Source organism: Labrus bergylta, chromosome 21 (genome assembly GCF_963930695.1).
Source record: "Labrus bergylta chromosome 21, fLabBer1.1, whole genome shotgun sequence".
In the NCBI taxonomy this organism is placed as follows: Eukaryota; Metazoa; Chordata; class Actinopteri; order Labriformes; family Labridae; genus Labrus; species Labrus bergylta.
The window spans coordinates 18,046,179-18,070,437 of NC_089215.1; the positions used below are offsets into that span (position 1 = coordinate 18,046,179).

A 24,259-nucleotide genomic window follows, 5' to 3' on the forward strand; every position below is an offset into this window, starting at 1 on the left:
TGCGTGTGATGGCCCTGTTGTTGAGTTCTGTTTGGTTGGGTGTGGGGAGACCGATTATTCTGGCAGCTGTGGTTGTAATGTGTATGAGTTTGGCCCTGTTTGTTTTTAACAGATAACACGTTGGAGAAGCAGGTGGAACAGTACATCAGGATGGGCTGGATCATGCTCTCATATAGCAGCAGCAGCAGGGGCGTGTCCAGACTTTTTTGACTGGGGTGGCCCACCTGGAGCACTGACTTATCCAGGGGTGGCCTGAAGTTTGTGGGCATACACACCTTTCTATATCCACCAATGATGTGTACTTATTAACACAATTTGGCAACATGTAAAACTTATTAGCTTGATTCTTAAGGGACTCAAAAACAAAAATATCAAAAGTCATAATTGAATGTACTAAATTCTATGCAAACTTGCAAAAATGTATTAGCAAGTAAGTTAATTGCAAGTTAGATGGTGTGTATTAGTTTTGGCTTTTATTTATTTAAAACTGAAAGTACTAACAAAAAATATACCACATTAAGACGTAAAGAAAACGACCAAAAGGCTGCTGAAAACAGCCAGAATAGTTGACTTAAATCTCGCCAATGAAAAGGCAAATAGCCAATTATAGATTTGGGGTGGCCAATAAGATTTCAAAGGGGGCCCATGCCACCCCTGGACACCCCACTGGACATGCCCCATAAGAAACAGGAGGACATATGGGGGGGGGGGGGGGGACGGACGACATACAATGAAGGCTGTACAACAAAGAGTGAAATACTTACAACCACTTACCATTAAATACATACAGGAGTTAACGTTAATTTAGTCATCATTTTCTCGTTTATTGAATAGTATTTAGCAAGAGCTTGACTTTCACCTGCTGCCACTGATTCACTTTGATTCTTTTATGTTTACAAAGAGGTTGATGTGCAAGAAAGAGAGAGAGAGGAGTGTAAGTGAAGAACAAACCACAGCAGAGCGCAGACTTCCTTACATATACATTTGTATTTAGTATACAAAAAATTGAAATATTTCACCACACAGACATGTGAAGTAATAAAAAATAAGACAAACAGTTGGAACAAGTATACAAGTCATCTTACATTACATACATACATGGCCAATGCATTTCATCATACAGCCTCTCCTAAGAATTACAGTGGGTCAAATAACCAGAGAACTTCCATGCAATAGTAGATTAGAATTTTTCGCTGCGTTTCTCAGCTACATTTGGACACCTCAGCTAGTAGGCAGGACCACAACACACGAGTCGACCACACACTTTTTGCTATGCCAACCAAAGACAGCGTGACGGAGTGGACTGCAGTGCTGCGTCTCGCCACACGGGGGAGACAGACACACTGCAGGCCTGCAACCATACAGAAATGCATTTTCATAAAGGTGCAATCTGCACTGTTTGCCCTGCGACAAACTCCACAAAGATTGGCCCCCTTTATTGTACACTGTTAGCAACACTTCTAACTTCAACATGAGCGACTATAATCCCTTTAGTTTGAATTGTTTTTAGTTTTTAAAAGCTAAATATTCAGGTACATGTAGATAGATATTCATAACGCATTCCTTTTCTAAGGATTATTCTGTACATCACTAGATGTCATTAATATCCATTTTTTCTTTCTGTGTGTCCACAGATTATTGAAAAGGCTTGTGTATTACTACAATACAATATGAAATTGTACCAAAAACTGGACACTAAAAAACTTGGCTTAAAACAATACTGTCATTATGCACCCCCCCCCAAACTGTCGAACGGAGCCTTCTCACTGATACTGACATGTGCTCATCCACATACACACACACACACACACACAAACACTTTCACACTCCAGTGTTTGTAAATACGCCTGTGACACACACACACACACACACACACGCACACACACATCCACACACACACACACACACCCAGTCACACACAGAGGAACAGAGACAAGATCTAAACAATGGGATAAATTAAGACAGAATATTTTTAGACCCATGCAAGCTCCTCCGCCCACACCAGGCAGAACTCAGGCAGCAAGGTTGTACAAGCCCCCACGTTTGGCATGCTCGTCCGTCACATGTTCACAGTTAGATGAAGTTACCCAAAGACACTTTGACTGAGATCAGATGTTTTTTGTTTTTTTTGTTTTTTTTGTTTTTGGGTGTGAAAACCTTATTAGAGGAACCAGCAGGCCCCGCAGAGGGTCGCAGCAGTGAAGGGAACTTGACCAAAAAAAGATCTGATTTCAAGGTTGAATCACCACTTCTCACGCCCCGGTGGTCGACAGTCTTTTATCATATTATCGTATTTGTAGATTTATAATGGAGTAGTTTTCAGCTGCACATCAGAGTCTTGGACTGAGCAGACTCCTCTAAAGGTCAGGCTAAAGGCTCTGGTTTGACAAAGTGACTCGACCTGATGCATGATGAGATTCGTCTTCACATTATCAAGAATGAGCCTTCGCACTTTTACTGAAGGTCATTTAAGCACAAAGGATTTATGCTAAGAGAGGTTAAAATCATCCGCTCTTACTTTATGCTCATAAAATCCTTTAAAGATGAATTTGTTTATAGTTTTGTCAATCTATACTTTCAGTAACAATAACATTGGACTCATTAAAGTAACTGCTTGAACGTCTAAACCGATGGAACACAAAACGTAATTATCCTGAATCAGTTTTTTTTTTTTCTGTGGTCAAAGTGAATTGAGCAGAAAATCCAGTGAGAAGTACATTTTGAGCATAGACTGCAAAAAGAAGTGGACATTATGTTCTGGTTCTGAGAAGAGAAGAAAAGAGTGTCTTCAACCTGCATGCTCTTTAATGGCCACTAGGGGACAAGTTGACTGGTTGCAATTACAAATCCTACTCTGTTCTTGGGGATCTAAACCTTCTTCTTACTTGATTTATCACCTCAGTAAATATTTTCCATATGAGTTTTGTGGTCTTAATCTGTAGTTCTAAGTCTTTCCAATACAAAAAGATGATCGATGTTGGATATTTTGTTCAATTTTGGACTAAAACAGAAATTATTAAACAGGGCGTGCTTTGAGAAAGCAAACAAAAAAATGTTAGGCTTTTTTTTTTTTTTTAAGAGCTCAGTTTATCGATTGGCGTGTGGTTTCAAATTAGCGTCCCAATTCATCTCAGAGTTACGTCAATAAAGGATGGTATTAAACAAGTGCTAGCGTTAGCTGCTAACATAGCATTCTCTAGTGCGTTAAACTTCATGTGCCTCATAATTACCGTCCACTCATGGCTCCGAACAACCAGGATGGATGCAGTTGGAATACTGACAACAACAGAAGGGTGTTCAGCAGCTGCCGTGTCAGCATGGAGGCGTAGCGTGAGTATCGACCCGTTCATCAAAATATGGAGACTTTCGACATTAAAGAAGCTACGAAGATGTCAAATTCCGGCCTTCAAATCTGGAGTCCCAAGAACCCGTTAAGAGTGAAATGTCCAGTTCTTATTTACAGTCTATGACTTTGACATGTAGCCCCTCGCTAAGAAGGCTTGCTATGACTCATCAGGTGTTGTTGAGAACAACATAAATACTGAATGAAACAAGGATGAGAAAAAAAAACAGTCCTGGTTTAGTAAAACGCGTCATATCCCTTTAATATCAGGTATAATCTGTTGTCCAAGAACTGAATTATTCCCATTAAAGACTGAACTTGTGAAATGTTTAAAGTAGTGGTAGGTTTTTCTGTCTTTTATGTCAGGTTTGTGTGTACATGCTGATCACAGATCGGGAGCTGAGGGTAACTTCAGACCTGAAGGCGATTTTCACAGTTCACTTTCTACTTAGTCAACACTGCATTAAATCAAGCAAGCATGGCTGAGAAAGAAGAGATGTTGTGGTATGAAGACAAGTAATAGAAACCTTTGTCAGCCCTCATGGCAACTTGTAGTTCTATGAGTACAAAGTAGGTGGACAGTAAATGTCTTTCACAGAGAACCTATGAACCTATTTGGTAATGGTAAAAAAATCCAATTAAGTATTGGTTCTGGTCACCAATATCGCTTTGAAAAAACATCAATATAAAGAAAGCAATCTCAGCAGTGCACACTCACTCTCGCTAGTTTTCTTTCTCATCCTCTCAGAGAAGTAGTGGTTGTTGTTCATGGTGATGTTGTGAAGTGTTTAAGCAGTGTTTCCTCCTCAGAACATGGTGCACCTTTTTCCCCTCTTCTTCACGGGTGGAGGGCAGAGCACGGCTCGGATGGCCTCGTCGAATACCGTCTTCAGGCCTCGCTGGGTCAGCGCGGAGCACTCCAGGTACTTCACTGCCCCTGTGGAAGGAGGAATGCATGATGGAACATTTTTCACACTACTTCTAACGGGTACTCCCTAAAAACACAGGGTCGATTCATTAAAGGATTGCGTGACTTTTGCAACCGCTTAACCTGTGCAGATGACTGAAAAACACGCACATCCAAACCGTAAAGCACAAGCAAAGGCTTGAAGATGTACTATGTAGATTTGGAGAAGTGAAACAATTCTATGCTCTATTTCATTGTCTAAATACACAAACTTTATTCAAAGGGAAAAATGTGTCCCTGCACACTGTTTGGAGCTTAAAAGTGACCAGGAGAGTTACGCTTTCACTGTGGCGGGCCCCCCCACCATAACTTCTCATGTACCATTTCATCGTCAAACTGTGTTACAGGGACCAAATTTCACTCTGTGGACAGTTTGTGTATTGAGTTATGAACATATACCACAGAATCTGTACATGTATCCAACTTTCACATTTCTCTACTGAAACTCCAATGAAATTAAAAATACATTTTCCCAGTTTTAATCCAAATGTTCATTCATCTGCCAAATATATTAACAAATCATTTTTATTTCTAATAGATAATCATTTTGAACATTACATTTCAATATCAAAGGTCTGATGACTCAGCCTGCACTCAGAGGCGTTTATTCATTTTTCAACCAATAAAAAAACCTTTGTTGAAGCTAACGATCCAATCAAATCTATCCTATAGCCCCTGTAATGTCCCGCCTTCTATCTTGTTATTGGTTATATCCCATTTCAGTTGAAATGAGGTCACAACTTTAAATGTGCCCCAAACTGCGCCACAGCGCAAAAAGCTTCTCTGTGTGTCGGTGCTTTTTGCACATATTCAAATGAGCCACTATGCAGTCATTTAGGGGGGGCTGGCCCCCTTTCTATGCAAATCACTTCATTGCAAATAAAATGTCTCATTCAGAAACAGCACTAACATACATACACAGTTAGGGTGAAATCAAATACATTCACTGAGAGTTGGTGGTAACTGCGCCACAATATATTAGGGGACATCACACCAAACTTTCCAGTGATCATGACAAAAATTTCACCTCTGTATAACTTGATCACAAGTTATCTGGTAAAACTGTGCCTAAAAATAAATCACCTTTAAGCCTGTGGCTGGCACACTTATGGGCAGCGGGATGGGAGTGTTTTTATATGTTGATGGAATTGAGTTCAGTCAGCACAAGGGACAGCTTTTCACAGATATCCCGTCATATAACAGGTAACAATATGTCCAATATCTGCATTAAAATGCCCAAGTCAATTTGGTGATGACGCTTTATTTTTTTGTAATGTTTACTTGGACATTTTGAGTTAAGATATAAAAAATAATACTTAGTTAGTTTTAGGAAAAGTTGAAGTTTTCATTTTCAGAGGACAGTGTTTCCCAGTTGAAACAGAAAACCTTTTACTGTGAGAGTTACGGACCTCTCCTAAGCGTCTGCTGTAAATCCTGCAAAACATCCATCACAAAGAGTGGTGTGTTTTTAGAAAGCCTAACGCTCAAGCACAGCGAGGATCAATTTGAGATGTCTAAAAACAGTCTCAGGGCCTCAGAATACTTCACATTTAGGGATTGTTGGAGTCTTTTATACTATATGAAACACCTTCCTGATATTGGATTCATACAATTGTGCACGTGGCACGCACAGCCTCACCGATCTCTCTGGCCATGGCCAGGCCTTGCGGGTAGGTGATGGGGGAGAGCTTCTTGTCTCTCAGCCTTTCGATGGTGTCCTTGTCATCTCGCAGGTCCAGCTTGGTGCCCACCAGGATGATGGGTGTGTTGGGGCAGTGGTGTCTCACCTCAGGGTACCACTGGGGCACCGCGCACACAAACATACACATGAACGTATGCATCAACAAAGGGCGATCGGTGAGAGAGGAGAGGGAGAGCAGTTAGCGCCTCAACATGATGACATTCAACAAACTCTGAGCGGTGGAAACTAGAAGTAGATTTGAATAGATCAGTGTGAATGGAAGCAACAGTGGTATGGAACCAAAACATCCTCAGGCACTCAGAAACCCCCCGATCACATGAGATGATGAGAGAATCCCGTCAGACCAGAAGCATTCAGACTCTGCAGAGCGATGTCAGACCTTTCAAGAAAAGTGTGATTTCATCTGTGAGCGTCTCATGATGCTCAGCAGACCAAACCACAGCGGTTGTCCCCTCCATCCCTCTGCAGAGTGTTTGACTCGTTCAGACCTCGCCTCACAACGTGTCTCTGTACCGACGCCCTGCAGGGTGTCAGTCGAAAGCCGGACCGTTCTAAGTCGAGGTCAGAAAGGTTTCAGGTCAGCGCTGTGATAAGCCAGGTTGGAGCAAAAGATGTGCCTCCTTGTGGTCAGACTCGGCGTGGAAGGGGGGGGGGGGTACGAGAGGGGGGAGGTGCTCAGTCAGCGTACTGACCTTAGCTCGGACGTTCTCAAAGGAGGCCGGACTGACCAGGGAGAAGCATATCAAGAACACATCCTGGGAGAGAATCAGAGAGACGGCTAGTTGAGATCCAGATCGACGTGTGTGTCTGTGTGCGTTTGTGTGTGTGTGTGTCATCCCTTTGCTGAACGCAATGACAGTTAAAGACACAAACACTTCTTTATGGGACTGTAGATCTTACATGTAGTCAGCTAGATATGATTAATTAGTTAAATACACTGCTCTCTTTATAAATGTGATGTCCATTGATTTCCTATCCCTGATCAAATAAAATGTAATTTAGTGGTGTCGGAAAAATCTTTGCAAAGTTTCTTAAATAATCCTGACATATATGATACCTTTGTTTCATCAATCAACATGTGTGTTCAACATATGTCATTGTATGCGATAATCTCTTGGGTCTGTAATCCAACTGCAGTAAGAAAAAAAAAGAAAACCGTGTGTGTGTGTGTGTGTGTGTGTGTGTGTGTGTGTGTGTGTATGTGTGTGTGTGTGTGTGTGTGTGTGTGTTCTGGGGGGAAAGGGTTTGAATACCGTCTGTGGGTAAGACAGTGGTCTGAGCCTATCGTAGTCCTCCTGTCCTGCTGTATCCCAAAGGCCCAGATTCACTGGTTTCCCATCCACCATCACATTGGCGGAGTAGTTGTCAAAGCTGCAGGAAGGCGGATATCAAACTGAGTGAAACGATTTTAAGTGAGAGAGTATGCAAATGTCTGCAGAGGATCCGTCCTTACTACCACATACTAAGGAAACACGATGACAAATGAGTTAAAAACAACCGTGAAGTCAGGTCTGCATTTGAAAAGATGGCTAAAAATCAACCTTGAATCTAAAATGTTTTGTTTTGTTTCCACACTTAAAAGCAGGGTTGGTAACTCAGTACAGCTAACAAGGTTTGAAAAGTAACATTTACATCTAGACCAAGCATTAAAACCGCCTGTGCTTTAAAATGAAGCCAATGCAGAACTGCAAAAAAAACTGCAGTTCCTCAAGTCTCCACTGGAGGCTGCCTCGAAAAGACCCAAAGTCCCATACACACCATATTAAAATGTCCATAGTTTGGAGTCTGGTGCAATAACAATGACTTGGTCTGTTTGGTTAATGTCTTTTCAGCACACACTGTACTGGGGTGACTTTTTTTATATACGCGCTCGTTTCCATTTTATTTAAGTGATATGCATAATAAGGGGATGTTTGTCAGGAGGCTTAAGGCCCGCCTCAGCTCCAGCTCTGTGCATGTTGTTAGGGTTGACCGAAAGTTTGATCGAGTCAGTATTTCCGATATGACGACCGCCATGGATAGATGTTGAACACCTCCAGGGGTGGTGAAGCGCTTTGCTTGCGGGCTAGTGCATGGCAAGGGTAGAAAACACACAGGGAGCCAGGGAGACATTTGATTGGCCCTTCCCATCTGGACCTCACGGCAGTGATAGGTCGGAGTTTTTACAAGGATTAGAGCAGCGAGAGATGACGGCTTGTTTTAATGGTGTCTGTCGGGCTGTGAAGATAATTTCAATAATAAATAAAAAATAGTGTAGTACTGGATAAAACTACCAACCCTACATTCAAGAATGAACTATTTAGCAAACATATGAATTAAGAAAAATTTGTTAAGATTTATCAAGCAAATTAAATACCTGAAAAAGGTAAAAGAGTTTTACAAAATCATAATTTTTCAGCAGCTCTGTTAACTGCGATGTAATAATGTTTACTGTGGTTTAATTCAGTGATAACAGATTCAGAGCTGCAACAGTATAAACAGTATGACAAAATCTGACTCAAAGTCTCGTGTTTTATGTTTTTAACGATCAATTTGGTACAGTCCTTTAAGATGAAATCACTGTTTATATCAGATAACTGTTTGAGCATGTGCAGTGTGTGGTGCTACTCACACGGTGGGGATGTATTCACCGGGGAAGGCATTTGTGGTGTAGCTAATCAGCAGACAGGTCTTACCCACAGCCCTGAGGAAGAGGAGGAGGAGGAGGAGGAGGAGGAGGAGGAGGAGGAGGAGAGGGACAGCAGATTATACAGAATTTATAATACAGTTCAACAAACTATTTGTGTACAGAATGAGTGTGACTCTGTGGATGCATGAATGTTTGTGAGAGTTCAAAAGCAGGCTGTGAGTCCCTCTCACTGTTCCACTGTGCCACACAGACACTGGCCTACATTCATGTTGCCTGAGGGACATAGTATCCCCTCTATGATACCCCCACCCTCCCCCCACACACTCACACTGACACACTCACATGCACAGGCCCGGACCTACCACTCCTGCCCACATAAAGTACTCATAACACCCCCCCCACACACACTCCTCCTGTACTGCTGCAGTGTCCTGACAAAAGCTGCAGGGAGCCACACAGATAGGTGGTGGCATGGATGGGTATTGGCTGCGTGCTCATGCATGAGGTAATGAGCAGTTTTGTGTGCATGTTGTCATGGATACCACCATTGGTGGTGACACACACACAGTGCCAATATGTGTGGAGGGACCCATTAGGCTGATTTGAGGTCAGTGAGGGAGTTTCACTGGTTGGGATGAAGCACATGACTGAGAGCAATAAAAGACCAGAAGGAAGGCCATGAATTAATGTGGGCCCAACCGTTTTCAATTCTGTTTTCCTTTTTAAGTATAAAAGAAAAGGCTATCACGATTAAATAAAAGGCACGCCTTTGTGATTTGGCATGACACGTCCATAAAACTACAGGGCTACTGAGACAGTTTAAAGGAAAATTTGACTAAATCAATGCAGCAGAAGCCGATATAATCGGTGCAAAAAACCTGCAGAAGTGGAAGTGCAGGATTCAGACGGGGGATTTGAATGGGGAAGGGGGTGGCAGTAGCTCAGTCCGCAGGGACTTGGGTTATGAACCGGAGTAAAATAAATAATGATGTCGACGCCCACTTCTTAGAAACACTCGATGGCTGTGAGCACTTTGGACCAGAACAGTAAAACAATGGTGCTGAATTCTTCAAAAACTGACCCAGAATCCATAACTAATACATATGAGAAACTGTAGTGTGCATGTTGTACTGAAGTGTGGTACCTTACGATACGTGATATGTAAGAAGTGGCCCATGATAGCAAAATGATCGCTATTTGGTATCAGCGATTTGATAATTGTATCACACCAGTCAGGACGAGGATGTACTGCTATTAAATGACCAGTTTTCTACACTTAACTGTCCCTCTTTATTAGCCTACCCAAGATTCAACGAGGAAAGTTTCATGTCCTTACAACTCCTGATCTCCTCTAACTCTATGAAAACTCTGTCTTTTCAAGAAACTACCCTGGACGCTAATTTTCCGCAGGCAACATAAATGGATAAAATTATACAAAACTAACTGTGGGAGTGGTGTGAGTTCAAGAAAATAACCGTAAGAAGAGTTTCAGAGATTTATCAAAGCCTAACGATACAAATGGTCTTTGAATACATGTTGAAGACTGCTAGCTAGCAGCTGCTCATATGTGTGCATGCCTTTGGATATTTGAACTTGTCATAGTAGGAAACCATTAGAAGAACCCAGTAAATCATTCTAGTGTGCCAGTAAATCAGTGTGAACGGAAAGGGAAAGAGAAAAAGGCCAATGTGTTGTTTACTGGTACAGGTACAATGTTACATATAGCCAGGCTTAAAAATATTCTCTCTACAGGCAGCAACTTCCAAGGCTTACAGCAACATTAATTAACGTTTCCTCCTTAAAAAAGTAGTATCAAAGGTCACTTTAATAGCACAATAACTTTCAACCAGGATAAATGACATCTATCATGTCCACAGCACGGCCCAACGCCTGTTTAATGATGTATGTAACTTTAGCAGCAGGCCGAGGTCATCTCACAAGAAGTGCGTTCGGCTTCACGGCACTAGTTCCCACACAAACCTTCATTTATCAAAAAAGTAGGCCAGTAAGCCCGTCTCAGAACGGTTTGGTACAATGGCTGAGGCTATGAGGAAGAGGACAGTGACAAATGAAGCTAAGGAGAGAAAAGGAGAGATAGACTGAACGAGAAGCAGAGTGTACATCTCTACAGATATTATTCATTGCAGATTGCATTGTAACGTTATGGGTGTCGTCGTCGGCTCATGTTTAGCAGCTTTACCCGTTGCAGAACGCCATCTAACCCAAGTTATGTCTCAGGTTTGCATAAATTAAATAAATAAATCCATTTTATGTCCAAAAAGTTGTTTCATTCCTTGTTGATCTTCAAGTTAGCTTTACAAGTTTGGAACCTACCACAACTAGCATAAGAAATGACCCTCGCCAATGTAGCCATTTAGCCACAACCTATAGACGTCATGGTAACAGTTGAATACACACACACATACTCGACATGCTAACAGTGCAAATGGGCTGTAGATGCTAGCAGAGTCGTATTTACTTATGAGTAAACAAACATGACGTTCAAGCTAAATGTGGCTAGCTGTTAGCAGGTACGACTATTACAGGAAACATTTAGGTCTAACTCCTTTCCTTGTCAGCTGGATTGTGGTTTATTTTACAGGACACGTTGTAATATAACTTCATGCTTTGCATTTATTGTCATCACCATGGTTATGTCTGTTATGCTTCCTGCTTCAGTCAGCTTGCTTCCTTATTGGCTTTTGTTCCGTTCCATGTGACAACTCACAGAGTCGGTGCTCGGTCGTCCTCGGTGTTCTCCCAACAAACACAACAGGATTTCTGATCGTAAATAATGAACACTTTTAATAATTAGGATTTCAAATTGGGGCGGCCCCGATCGCCTTCTGAGCAGATCGGAGAGGTTAAAATCACTCTTATCACACCTCACACCACAGGAGAATCTGACAAGATCATTTTTGGAACATCTGATAATCGGGCCTTTGCTGACTTTGGTCAGAAGGGGGAATCGGGCCGAATACCTTGTAGTGTATACCCCACTTAAGAGGTGTTGGCGTAACAGCACTATGTGCGTCCTAAGACAGTGCAGTAGGCGCCAAAGTGCTCCAAACTAATTTCTTACAGATTGTTGCTTTAATTATAAGGCAACGACAGAAGTGCCATAAGATTGCTGTTCTTTAAATGGCCACATAGCCGATACCATCAGTCACCAAATATGCTAATATCGGCTGATTTTATCGGCTGGCCGATTAATCGGTCAGACACCAATAAACAACCCAAAAATAAATCTTACATAAATAGAAGTTATAGATAGTTTTATACCTTCAGCCAAAACTCCACTGCACATGGTCAAAATGCAAATAAGTCAATGAGAAGAAAAAAAACCTACTCCTCACTTACACATTTACTACATCAGTAAACATTTTCCTCATGACTTAAAAGTCTCAACCACTAGTGTCAAATCTACTTCAAAACAGCATTATGTTCATTTTGTAAAAAAGGAACTAGTCAGAGTAAAATAGATGATAAAGCGGGATATGCTTGAGGGTGTGGCTATCTTTTGACTGACAAGTCAATCTGAAAAAATGTCTTGCTCAGAGTTTGTTTGTGCTAAAAGACACTCTGAGGGGGCTGCGGTAGTCTATTGGTAAGAGCGGACACCCCATGTATGAAGGCTATAGTCCTCCAAGCGGGCAGCTCAGGTTTGAATCAGACCTGTGGCTCCTGTGCCACATGTCATTCCCCACTGTCATTGACCACTAGTTCCAATATACTGTCCTATCTCAACAATAAAGGCACTCAAAAAGGCCCAACTGATACGTCTGAGGAGTCTGCTCAGTTGTTATGTTCTGAGTCATTTTTATATATTTCGCCAACAGAAAAAGCAATCTGTATGAATATGATAGTTCTAATGAATTTGTAGCAGCAGATAATAACTTAGTGTTTGCAAACCCCACCAACTCTAAATAAGGTCACCTCTGGCTCCAAAACAACCAGATGGCTACAATTAAAATGTCCATTGTAAGGCTTGTATTAAATTTCCTGTAGAGTGTCATTTACATCAATTAAAACAATTTGTGTGCTCTCTTCTGCACCTTGTACCTCTTAAACACACAACTCTTTCAAACTCAACAAAAGCCCAGTTTGCAGGCTTTTTTTTTTGTTCCCAAGCCTGATGACATCACTGAGGTTGTTTTTCAGACCTCAGACAGCTCCCTCCAGAGCAGGACTCAACATTACTAATTGCAGAATTTTAATTTCACATTTTTGTGCACATTTTTGACCACAACATCGATTTCCTTTTTTTTTTTGTATCAATCTACTTCACTGCATAGAAGGATTTGAGTTACAAAGTTTTTAGAGTTCCTACATTAATCAAAATGAGAATAATACCAATTAGGCTATTAAAAAAACTGCATAGTAGCATTTAACCAGCAGTCAAAAAAGACTGGCATTTTAATTAAGACAGAAATGTGACTCTATTCTAAAGCCTGTTTTTTTTTTTAATATAGGCTATCTAAGCATTGACAAAAATGGGAGGGATCTAATCTACAGCTAGCGATGATATCATTATTAGGTAACAGAAATGAGGAACACCCTGCAACATATTTTATCACATGAAGAGGTTTGGATGCAGTAAGAAAGGCACAGTGTGAGCAGAACTAGGGCAGCGGGGCCTGTTTGCCACTGACAGGGCCACAAATTCCTAAGCGTGCATCAGCACTTCAGCCTGCCTCCAGTGGCCTACGAGGCGTGTAGGTGTTCCCGGATAGCATCCCGAGGCGAATCGCTCAAGCAGTCTCACCGAACCGGAGAGATGCCACGGTGTGATAATTGCAATCCTACTGCAGATATCAGAGGGAATCGACCGTCTGCAAGGGGGAACAGACGGCGGAAAAAGCAGGGCGAGCGACAGATCGGGTGAGCCCCAGCCCATTTTCCTACATAGCATCCTCCCATCATCCATCCATCCGTGGACTCTCCACTGAATCCCCGTTAAAAAAAACAAAAAAAACGCTGCTGCAGCCGTGTGTGTGTGCGTGTGTGTGTGTGCTCTTACCCGTCGCCCACCACCACACATTTGATCGCCTGCATTTGGACCGCAGCTGGACGCTTTCAGGGAGCCGGTGTTGGTGCTTCAGTAGATCCGACAGTGTGCACTGAGGTCTCGGATGAGAGCAGCGGGCCAGTCCGCTCGGCGATGGAGCCGCAGTGAAAGGGGGTCGAGGACGAGCAGCGCCGAGCGATGACGGAAACTACCGAGCGGATTTAAAGGGACAGCGTCCGAGCAGACCATGGGAGGACTCACTTCCGTCTACGCTTAATTTCTTTAAGAACATATTAGACCCATTCTGAGATTTAGTCTGACATTTTCCAAGAATAGAAATAGAAATAGAATCGAAATCTTTTTACAGAGTAAAACAAAATGTTAATTGATAGATACTTTTATCCTTCTTAACAGGAAATTACACTTTCACCACAACTATTCATGTTCGGTATACCCCATGCGACAGTGAACATGGAAACATTAAGGCTAATAAATCTCTAAATACATAGGAATGTGCACATTAACATATATATGTAATTTCTTATATTTTTCCAACCAAACTGATGAAATATTGTGCAGTTTGGACCTCAGAATGTACAAAACATGTGACAGAACAAAGAAAATGAATAAAACTTACATTTAAAATGAGCTTTAAAGGGTTTTTGACACATTTGTTTTCCAGGCACACATTCGCTAAGCACAGAAAAAAACGTTCCTATGATCCAAAGTCACTATTTTAAATACTAACCGAAATGGGCTACCTTGAAATGCAAAGGAAACTACCATCAGCCTGTTGTAACACAGCCAAAATGGATGATTTGAAAACGTAAGTCCCGCTTCTGACAAGGCAAACAGGCAACATAGTTCAGGATTTTGGGGTGGCCAATAAGATTTCAAGGGGGGCCATAGCCACCCCCTGGCTACACCACTGATAATAAAGTGCAGAAACACGAAAGGACAGATAAATGTTTCACAGGTTTTGAATTTCATTGATCTGTCTTGACAGTAGATGATCTTTGGCTGTATTTTCAACACCCAGTGACCTCATACATCCCCAACCCACCCCACCCTGAACACTCTTAATATGCTAAAACATTTTATATGAAATTGTAATCCAGATCAACCCAAATCAACCACACATCTAAGAGAATAGCATTTGTTTCACTCATAAACACATTTAACTGAACAAAAGAAAACTCATCAAAAACAGAGCAAAACAGGAAAAGATAAAAAAAAGAAAAGAAAAGAAAAACCTGAATTGCATGTCATACAATGTCAAGATCCCACTTTCCAAGCCCTTTCACTGTCTCATGAGTCTGGATCTGCCTCTTTAAAGCAGTTTTTATTTGCCACTGTAACTTACTTTGCTGAGTGCTAATGGTGGATTCATGTTGGATCTTTGTAAATAAAAAAACAAAGTGTATGATCTGCTCTCTTTGTTAAGTCCCTTGACAAAACATTTGCCATGAATTGGCACTTCACAAAAAAAGGTTGATTGATAAGAATTAACTAAATTTAGCATCGAGCGCCGTCTGCTTTTTCAGTGACGACAGTTTAAACTTTTATCTTTTGTCACTGACCTGCAATTCCTGTTTATTTCTCTCTCTTCTATTTTTATTTGGATATAATATTATCTAAGCTGCACCATTGTTAGTCAAAAGGTTTGTTTTGTGTTTGTGCATGAAGACTGACCATCCAGTATCTGTTTGCAACACATCATGTTGATTTAAAATTCACCTGAGCCTGCATCTGTGACCTACCTGTTCTGACTTTTGGATAGAAATAGATTAAGGGACTATAATAACACCATGTTCTGGGAGATGTACAGTAGTGGAGGATGTTAATGTGGTTTTTAAGCTTATTTTCTGAGTTTTTCTTTGTAGACTTGTCAAGAAAAATGTTGTGGACCACCTGAGGCAAATGATATATGTACAGGCCTATCACATCCACATCCATGCATGTTGAGATCTGTTCTGTGATAATGTCTGTTGTTCATCCTCTGGATCTCTGCGCCTTTCAGTTGCAGCTTCTCCAGCATGCAGCATGATTTGTCCAGGAGCGTCTCTCTGTGGTCACTGTGGAGTACTGCAGGACAGCAACACAGACAAAGGGAGGTAATGATATGCAGCAGAACAAAATGTTATTAAAGGTTTAAAAAATGAGGCATTTCTGAAGTCTAATGTCTGACCTGGTTTAATGATACATTTTAAACTAAAGTGTCTTTTTCAACACAAAAGTTTAGAACTAGTGTTTTAATTAAAACTCTGATTGAACTTCAACTTTGTGAGTGCATTAAAAAAAAGACTTTAGGTTCAGTCAACATGGACATAAACAACCTTCAACAGTGCAGCTGCTGCAGCCAGAGCGTGCTCCCTGATGACGTCATGTTAGTAGTAAAACCTCAAAGTCTTTATGAATGAATACACCTCTCGCCCGGGTGCGGTGGCGCGCGCCTGTAATCCAAGTTACCGGGAGGCTGAGGCTGGAGGATCGTTTGAGCTCAGGAGCTCTGAGCTGCAGCGGACTATGTCGATCGGGTGTCCACACTAAGTTCGGTATCGATATGGTGCTCCTGGGGGAGCCCGGGACCACCAGGTCGTCTAAAGAGGGGTGCACCGGCCCAGGTCGGAAACGGAGCAGGTCAAAGCCCCCGTGCCGCTCAGTAGTGGGATCGCGCCTGTGAATAGACGTTGGAGTGCAGCCTGAGTAATACAGCGAGACCCAGTCTTTTGACACTCTGCATACTGACAAACAAACACACGATCAACAACAACAGTGTCTACATGTTACAACAGCGTCAGCAGCACTGCTTCTGCTGCTTCTTGTTTCCATCTAAACCTGCACAAAGCTGCTGTGTTTGTTTGTCCTACAGCGCCTCCACCTGGTGGAGAGGAGCAATGACCATCAGTCAATCACACAGAACACATCCTCTAAAATAACAGAGTTTTTCATTTGATGAAAGAAGTTCATGGAGAGGTTAAAATCCACCATGAATGACCATCACACACAAGAACTGTATACTTCTAAAGTAGAAGGAAACTCTTGCCCTTCAGCCACTTCACAAACAGTGTTAATCTTCACACCATTTTCTAATTTAGTTATAGTCATAGTATGCTGACGAAAATGTCCTTCATATTTAGTCAGATATTAGTCATTTGTTATTGATTTAATTAAGTCAATTAGTCACTGAGTAAAATTGCACATCATTTTAGTTGACGAAAATGGAAGATATTTTAGTCAACAAAATCAGACGCAAGCTTTTATTTGTATTATAAGATGCTCCAGGGGGCAGGGCGTCACAGACCTGCAGGCTCCCAACAGAATTCACATTGCTGTCTTTCTCGATCATTTCATGCATTGTAATCTGTTGATTGTTTATCCTTCAGACGTTCCTGCTCTGTGCATGTTGAGATCTCACAGTGAAGACATCTGTTCTGTGATCATGTCTTTGAGATGAGCCCTGAATGTAGGATGGTGCTCTGTTGAACTTAACTGATCTCTGCCTCTTTTAGTTGCAGCTTCTCCAGCATGCAGCATGGTTTGTCCAGGAGCGTCTCTCTGTGGTCACTGTGGAGTACTGCAGGACAGCAACACACAGGTAAAGGGAGATAATGATATGCAGTAGTACAAAATGTCATTACAGATTTAAAAGGTACACAGAGCCCTAAGAAAGATCAACCCTCGCAAGGCAGCAGGACCAGACAACATCCCTGGGCAGGCCCTCAGAGCATGTGCTGATGAGCTGGCTGATGTTCTCACCTCCATCTTCAACCTTTCCTTCAGACAGAGCACCGTTCCCTCATGTTTCAAGACCACAACCATCGTCCCCCTTCCCAAGAAGAGCCCACCCACCTGCCTGAATGCAGGCCAATGGCACCCACCCCAATCAACACAAAGTGTTTGTAGAGAGTGGTACTAGCCCACATCCAGAGCAGCATACCGGACAACCTGGACCCCCTGCAGTATGCCTACCGGCCCAACAGATCCACCTCAGATGCAATCGCTAATGAACTACACTATTCTCTCTCGCACCTGGAAAACAAAGACTCCTACACCAGGATACTCTGTGTTGACTACAGCTCCGCTTTCAACGTGGTCATCCCCCACAAACTCACCCACAAACTGTCTACACTTGGCCTGCACCCCGCCCTCTGTGACTGGCTCCTAGACTTCTTGACTGGCAGGCCCCAGTCTGTCAGGATTGGTAATAGGACTTCAGCCAGCATTATTACGAACATTGGCACTCCACAGGGATGCGTCCTCAGCCCCATCCTCTACACCCTGTTCACCCACGACTGTGTCGCCTCCCACAAAGACAACATCCTCCTGAAGTTCACGAATGACACCGCAGTGATAGGACGTATCACTGGCGGGGACGAAGCGGCCTACAGGAGGGAGGTGGCCAGCCTGGTGTCATGGTGTGATGACAACAACCTCACCCTCAACACGGACAAGACGAAGGAGATAATAGTGGACATGAAAAAGGAGAGGAGACCTCATCGGCCACTGTTCATCCGGGAACTTGAGGTGGAGCGGGTGAGCAGCTTTAAATACCTGGGCGTCCACATCAGTGAGGACCTCACTTGGACACTCAACACTACGCAGCTCGTCAAGAAGGCACGACAGCGGCTGTCCCCCAAGATCCTTGTCAACTTCTATAGCTGCATTATTGAGAGCATCTTGACCAGCTGTATCACCATGTGGTACGGCAGGACCACTGCTATGGACCACAGACGCCTGCAGAGAGTGGTGAAGTCTGCTGAGAGGATCACTAAGACTCCAATGCCCTCTCTGCAGAGCGTCTACCACCGCAGAGTCCACAGGAGAGCTGCCTCCATCCTCAAAGACCCCACCCACCCCCAGCACGGACTGTTCATACTCCTACCCTCAGGCCGGAGGTACAGAAGTGTTAAATGCAGGACCTCCATACTCAAGAACTCTTTCTTTCCCACTGCCGTCCGACTCCTAAACAACTGACAGGAGTGTAACAATCACAAACTACATTATGCTCAATTTGCACATATTACACTCATTTTCTGCACAGTTTAAATTTTCTATTTGCACTCTACAGCCTTCAAATTGTCTTTTTTTAAAAATATATTTTGTATATTTGTATATATTATTATTGTTTTTATTATCATTATTATTTTTTGGCTGTGTTTAATTTTAATATTTTATTGCTTATATTCATTGTGGACAGCAAAGAAAGAATTTCATTGTACAGGGAAACATGTTTCCTACTGTCCACATGACAATAAACATTTTGAATTGAATTGAATTGAAAAAATGAGGCATTTCTGAAGTCTAATGTCTGACCTGGCTAGATTTTAAACTAAAGTGTCTTTTTTTTATCACAAAAGTTTAGAACTAGTGTTTTAATTAAACCTCTGATTGAGCTTCAACTTTGTGAGTGCATTAAAAAAAGACCTTAGGTTCAGTCAACATGGACATAAATAATCTTCAACAGTGCAGCTTCTGCAGCCAGAGTGCTCCCTGATGACGTCATGTTAGTAGTAAAACCTCAAAGTCTTTATGAATGATGACACCTCTCGCCGGGTGCGGTGGCGCGCGCCTGTAATCCAAGTTACCGGGAGGCTGAGGCTGGAGGATCGTTTGAGCTCAGGAGCTCTGAGCTGCAGCGGACTATGTCGATCGGGTGTCCACACTAAGTTCGGTATCGATATGGTGCTCCTGGGGGAGCCCGGGACCACCAGGTCGTCTAAAGAGGGGTGCACCGGCCCAGGTCGGAAACGGAGCAGGTCAAAGCCCCCGTGCCGCTCAGTAGTGGGATCGCGCCTGTGAATAGACGTTGGAGTGCAGCCTGAGTAATACAGCGAGACCCAGTCTTTTGACACTCTGCATACTGACAAACAAACACACGGTCAACAACAACAGTGTCTACATGTTACAACAGCGTCAGCAGCACTGCTTCTGCTGCTTCTTGTTTCCATCTAAACCTGCACAAAGCTGCTGTGTTTGTTTGTCCTACAGCGCCTCCACCTGGTGGAGAGGAGCAATGACCATCAGTCAATCACACAGAACACATCCTCTAAAATAACAGAGTTTTTCATTTGATGAAAGAAGTTCATGGAGAGGTTAAAATCCACCATGAATGACCATCACACACAAGAACTGTATACTTCTAAAGTAGAAGGAAACTCTTGCCCTTCATCCACTCCACAAATGGAGGTCGGTGCTCTGAGAATTACTTGAGAAATACAAAAAATAATTCAGTGGATACCTTCTTCAAGACAGGAAACAAGTTGTCTACTTCTGTTTTTTTTATCTGGAGGTTTTAAAAAAATTAGACCTTATGAGTAAATAAACAAACTGAGAATTATTCTTGACTTGTCAAGAAAAAAGTTGTGGACCATCCAAAGCAAATGATATCTATATCACATTCACATCCAAAAACCTTTGGTTTCTTGAACTGGTGGTCTGACTCTTAGAACTAGAGGCAGCTCTGTCACATCTTGCCAAAGTCAGAGACCACAAAACATAACTGAGTCCTCTCCCACCCTGAAACATTGTTTATGAGGCTGACAGCAGAGGGGAAGAAACTGTTCTTGTGGTGTGAGGTTTTGGTCTTGATGGACTGCAGCCTCTGCAGGGGAAAATGCAAGCGATGTGATGTAGTTCTCAGATGAAGAAAGGTTGGTATAACGTCACAGTCAGATCGTTGCAGTTTCAAAGTGACTTTCTTTGTGACTTTATATGTGCGGGTAGGCTCTGTGAAGATAAACTGAGGTAACCAGATGTTTTAAGAACAGCCAAACCAAAATGTGACCAGGATGCTGACATCATGTAAGAATACGTAATGGATTTGTTAATATACACCGTTCAGGTGGCGCATGCTGTAAAGCAGGACATAGTACTGTTTGTTAACTTTGTTTTAGTGAGATCTCATGCGATCATGCATACATTTTATTTTATTTTCTCGCAAGTGGCGTGTATAGTTCCCATTATACAATCATAAGTGGCCGTGGACATTTACATCTGAAAAGCAAGGCAATAGAAATGTTCAGGTAGCTTTTCTAAGATCAACCCAGCAGTCTCCTGTCATGTGAATCAACCAGTGACTCAATGTTTGTTTTGAAATAGATCGTCACTGTTTCAAAGTATTTATTTGTCAAAATGGGTAGTGGTGTAGAGGTCTGTTATGTTGTGGTCAGTAAGACCATAGCCTTGAGAAAAAACCTTTATAGGCCTATGTGCGGGTATTTGAAGATTAACCGAGGTAACCAGTTGATGTAGAAGCAGCCAAACTAAATTGTGACCAGGAGTCTGACATCATAAACGAATACGTAATGGATTTGGTAAAGTGTCACTGTTCAGGTGGCGCATGCTGTAAGGCAGGACACAGGGTGTTCATTTTGTTTTAGTGAGGTCGAATCCAGCCCGGCGCGATCGTGAACATGGATTATATTTTCTTTATTTTGTATTTTTCTTAGGTGGCTGGGATGTAGTGCTCACTCATACAATCATATTTACCGCAGTAGATATGAGTTGCGACTTGGAATCAGTTAAATTATAACCTTAATCATTCTGGCATTCAGAGAGTCTAACCTGGATATGAGGAAGGACTTCAGGTCCCACCTGGGCCACACAGAATGACATGTGAGCCCACATGGAGTCCTGGGTGATGTGGGTTCACTCCGAGCGCTTCAGTTTCCTAAAACAGAAACAAGTCATTTGAAAAATAATCACAATAAAAAATGACAATACATTTGAAGAAAGAACCATCTCTGTTTTAATACATTTCTTCAGATTATTTCTAATATGTATTTGTGTCTTCATTTCATTTCTGTTCTGACTCTGTCCATGGTTCTGGTGTCTGTTCTCTATCACTTGCATTGTTTCTGTTTTTTATCATCACTTTATAAAGTAAACGCTGGGAAATGTCATGATATTTTATGGTCCAAACCACAAATGAATTAAAGATAATAATAAAACAGGAATGTTCATGAATTTCATTGAAGGGGACAAACAAACAAACAAAAAGGCAAACAGACATGAAGACAACACCTCACACTTTGTCCATCATGACTTGTTGATCAGTGTACATAAAAACAAACAATTCAGGTGGAAGCCTTTAAAAAAAGTAAGTATTGCACTATGGTAATAAGTAGATGGAAATTTGGTATTTAAGCTGAAATGAACTGTATTTTAGTCCTTTGGTGGACTTTTCTAGTCCCAGTAACCCTTTAACCTTAATCACATGCTTTTCATGAACTTTTGAATCCAAGTGTCAGATTCTTAAATGTCATTTTTATGGCTGTGTACTGCTGCTGACCTCTAGTGGTCAAAGACAGAACTGTCTGAGAGTCTCAACTTCTTTCTTCTTGTTTCTTCGGGGTCCTGCTCAGGTGTGGGAGGATTTCGGGGAGGCTATAGAGAAGGACTTTCGGATCACCTCAAGGAAGTTCTGGCAAACTGTTCTCCGGCTCAGGAAGGGAAAGCAGGGCTTGCCCTGGGCTGTTATCAACAGGGATAGAGAACTGCTGACCCGGACTTGGGACATCGTGGGGTGGTGGAAGGAATACTTTGAGGAACTCCTGAACCCAACCAACACACCCTCTGAAGGGGAGGCAGAGTCTGAAGATCTGGGGTGAACCTTACCACTAACCTTAGCAGAGGTCACTGAGAAAGCGCCTCAGTGGCACCAGGTGTGGGTGAGAGTTTCCCTAAGATGCTAAAGGTTCTGGACATTGTTAGGCTGTCTTGGCTGATGCGTCTCTTCAATGTCACGTTGAGGTCTGGGACAATGCCTGTGGGGTGGCAGATCCCATTTATAGAAAGGGGGACCGAGGTTGTGCTCTATTTATCAGGGAATCGCACTTCTCAGCCTCCTGGGGAAAGCCTTGAAGCAGACTTATGACTGTGTTGCTCGGGGGGTCGTGTGGGGACACTGCATGAATATGAGGTCCCGGTTTGGTATTTTTCAAACTTTGGTATGACCAAAGTGGGAGCTGTGTCTGCATCCTGGACACAAAGTCAGACATGTTGCCTGTGTGTGTTGGCCTTTACCAGGGTCTCCCCTTGTCACCAATTATTTCTGTGATTTTCATGGACTGGATCACAAGTTGTAGCCGGGGGGAGGACGGTTCTCAACATATCCTCTCTTCTTTTTGCAGAAGATGTGGTTGTGTTTGCTTTTTCATGCTGGGACCTCCACAAGGCATTGGGGCAGTTTGAAGCGGCTGGGATGAGGTTCAGCACCTCAGGGTCTAAGGATGTGGTTCTCTGTTGGAAAAAGTGGATTGCTTCCTCCAGGTGGGGAGTGATTATTTGCCCCCAAGTGAAGGAGTTTAAGTGTGTCAGTGTTGTTCAAGAGTGAGGGTAAGATGGACCGTGAGATTGACAGACGGATTGACTCAGTGTATATGGGGGCGTTGTACCGAACTGACGTAGTGAAGAGGGAACTGAGACTCAAGGGAGAGCTCTCGATTTACCGATCTTCATTCCAACCCTCTGTGGTCACGCCATAGACTGTAAAAAGATGCATTATGGGTAGTCACTGAAAAAGTGGCTGGTACTCCTTCACATCTAAAGGAGACAGTTGAGGTGATTCGGGCGTCTGATTGGGTCTCCTGGACGCCTTTCTGTGGAGGTTTTTACGGGCATGCCCGACCGGGAGAACCCCCTGGGGTAGACCCAGAGCTCACTGGAGGGATATCCTGTCAGTCCTGGGAACGCCTCAGAATCCCCCAGGAGGAGCTGGAAAATGTTGAAGGGGAGAAGGAAGTCTGGGTTTTGTTTTTTATTGTTACTGTATGCTTTTCTGCGTCTTAACTATGTTTTGTTTAGTTGTTTTTTAATTTGGTAATATTTTAGCATTATTTAGGTGGAGGCTTCAAATAAGCTCATTGAGTTTTCTGCCTCTTCCTGCACTAAATGTTGTCTATTTTGTTATTTGTTTTTTTCCCTTACTGTGCAAATAAATAAATAAATAAAAAGAAAAATGATAAAAATGTACTTCGCCTGTTGCCACAGCGACCCGACCTCGATAAGGAATAAAATGTAGATAGATGGATGGATGGGTGATTTTTTTTATATGTGCGCTGATATGAAAACAAAACATTTGACAAAATATTTAATGGAGAAACCGCCATTAGGATCATTTAGATATGGTGTCATCATGAAAGCTGTCCAGCAGAGGGCGCTCCTGATCCACAGTGAACAATACTGTACTTTCTTTTTTTTTCTCCCTCTATAACCCTTATTAATCTGTGTTGCTCAATTGAATTTAAGTCTTACTTTTTTATATATTTAATCTCTAAAGTGTTTTCTGTTTTTATGTAGGACACAAAGGAGAGAAAGGTTTGATGAAAGGTGAGATTGATGATTTGACAGAGTTCAGTATTCAGAGTTCTTCCTCCAGGTGATATATTCAGTATAAAACACAGAGCTTTACTTCAGAAACAGAACTGAGCCTTTGACCTTTGACCTCAGAGTTCTTACTGTCCTTTAACTTACAAATATTTGAACTCTTAGGTCAGAGTGTTGAAGTTAAAATAACACACTCAAACAGTTCTGTTTTTGGCCACCAGAGGACAGCAGAGCACAGATATTCAATAGTTTGATGTTATTGTTCAAGAATCAGACACTGA

At 42.3% G+C, this 24,259-nt stretch overlaps 1 protein-coding gene across 1 annotated transcript; it reads right to left on the bottom strand.

Moving 5' to 3' along the window:
• Positions 1-968: 968 nt before the first annotated feature.
• rac3b (Rac family small GTPase 3b) lies at positions 969-14,021 on the bottom strand. Its single transcript, XM_020651289.3, has 6 exons — positions 13,662-14,021; positions 8,624-8,695; positions 7,266-7,383; positions 6,705-6,767; positions 5,950-6,109; positions 969-4,280 (listed from the first exon to the last, which is right to left on the bottom strand). Exons 1-6 carry the CDS (start codon positions 13,694-13,696, stop codon positions 4,150-4,152), a joined length of 579 nt encoding a protein of 192 aa, XP_020506945.1. The 5' UTR covers positions 13,697-14,021; the 3' UTR covers positions 969-4,149.
• Between the last annotated feature and the right edge of the window lie 10,238 nt (positions 14,022-24,259).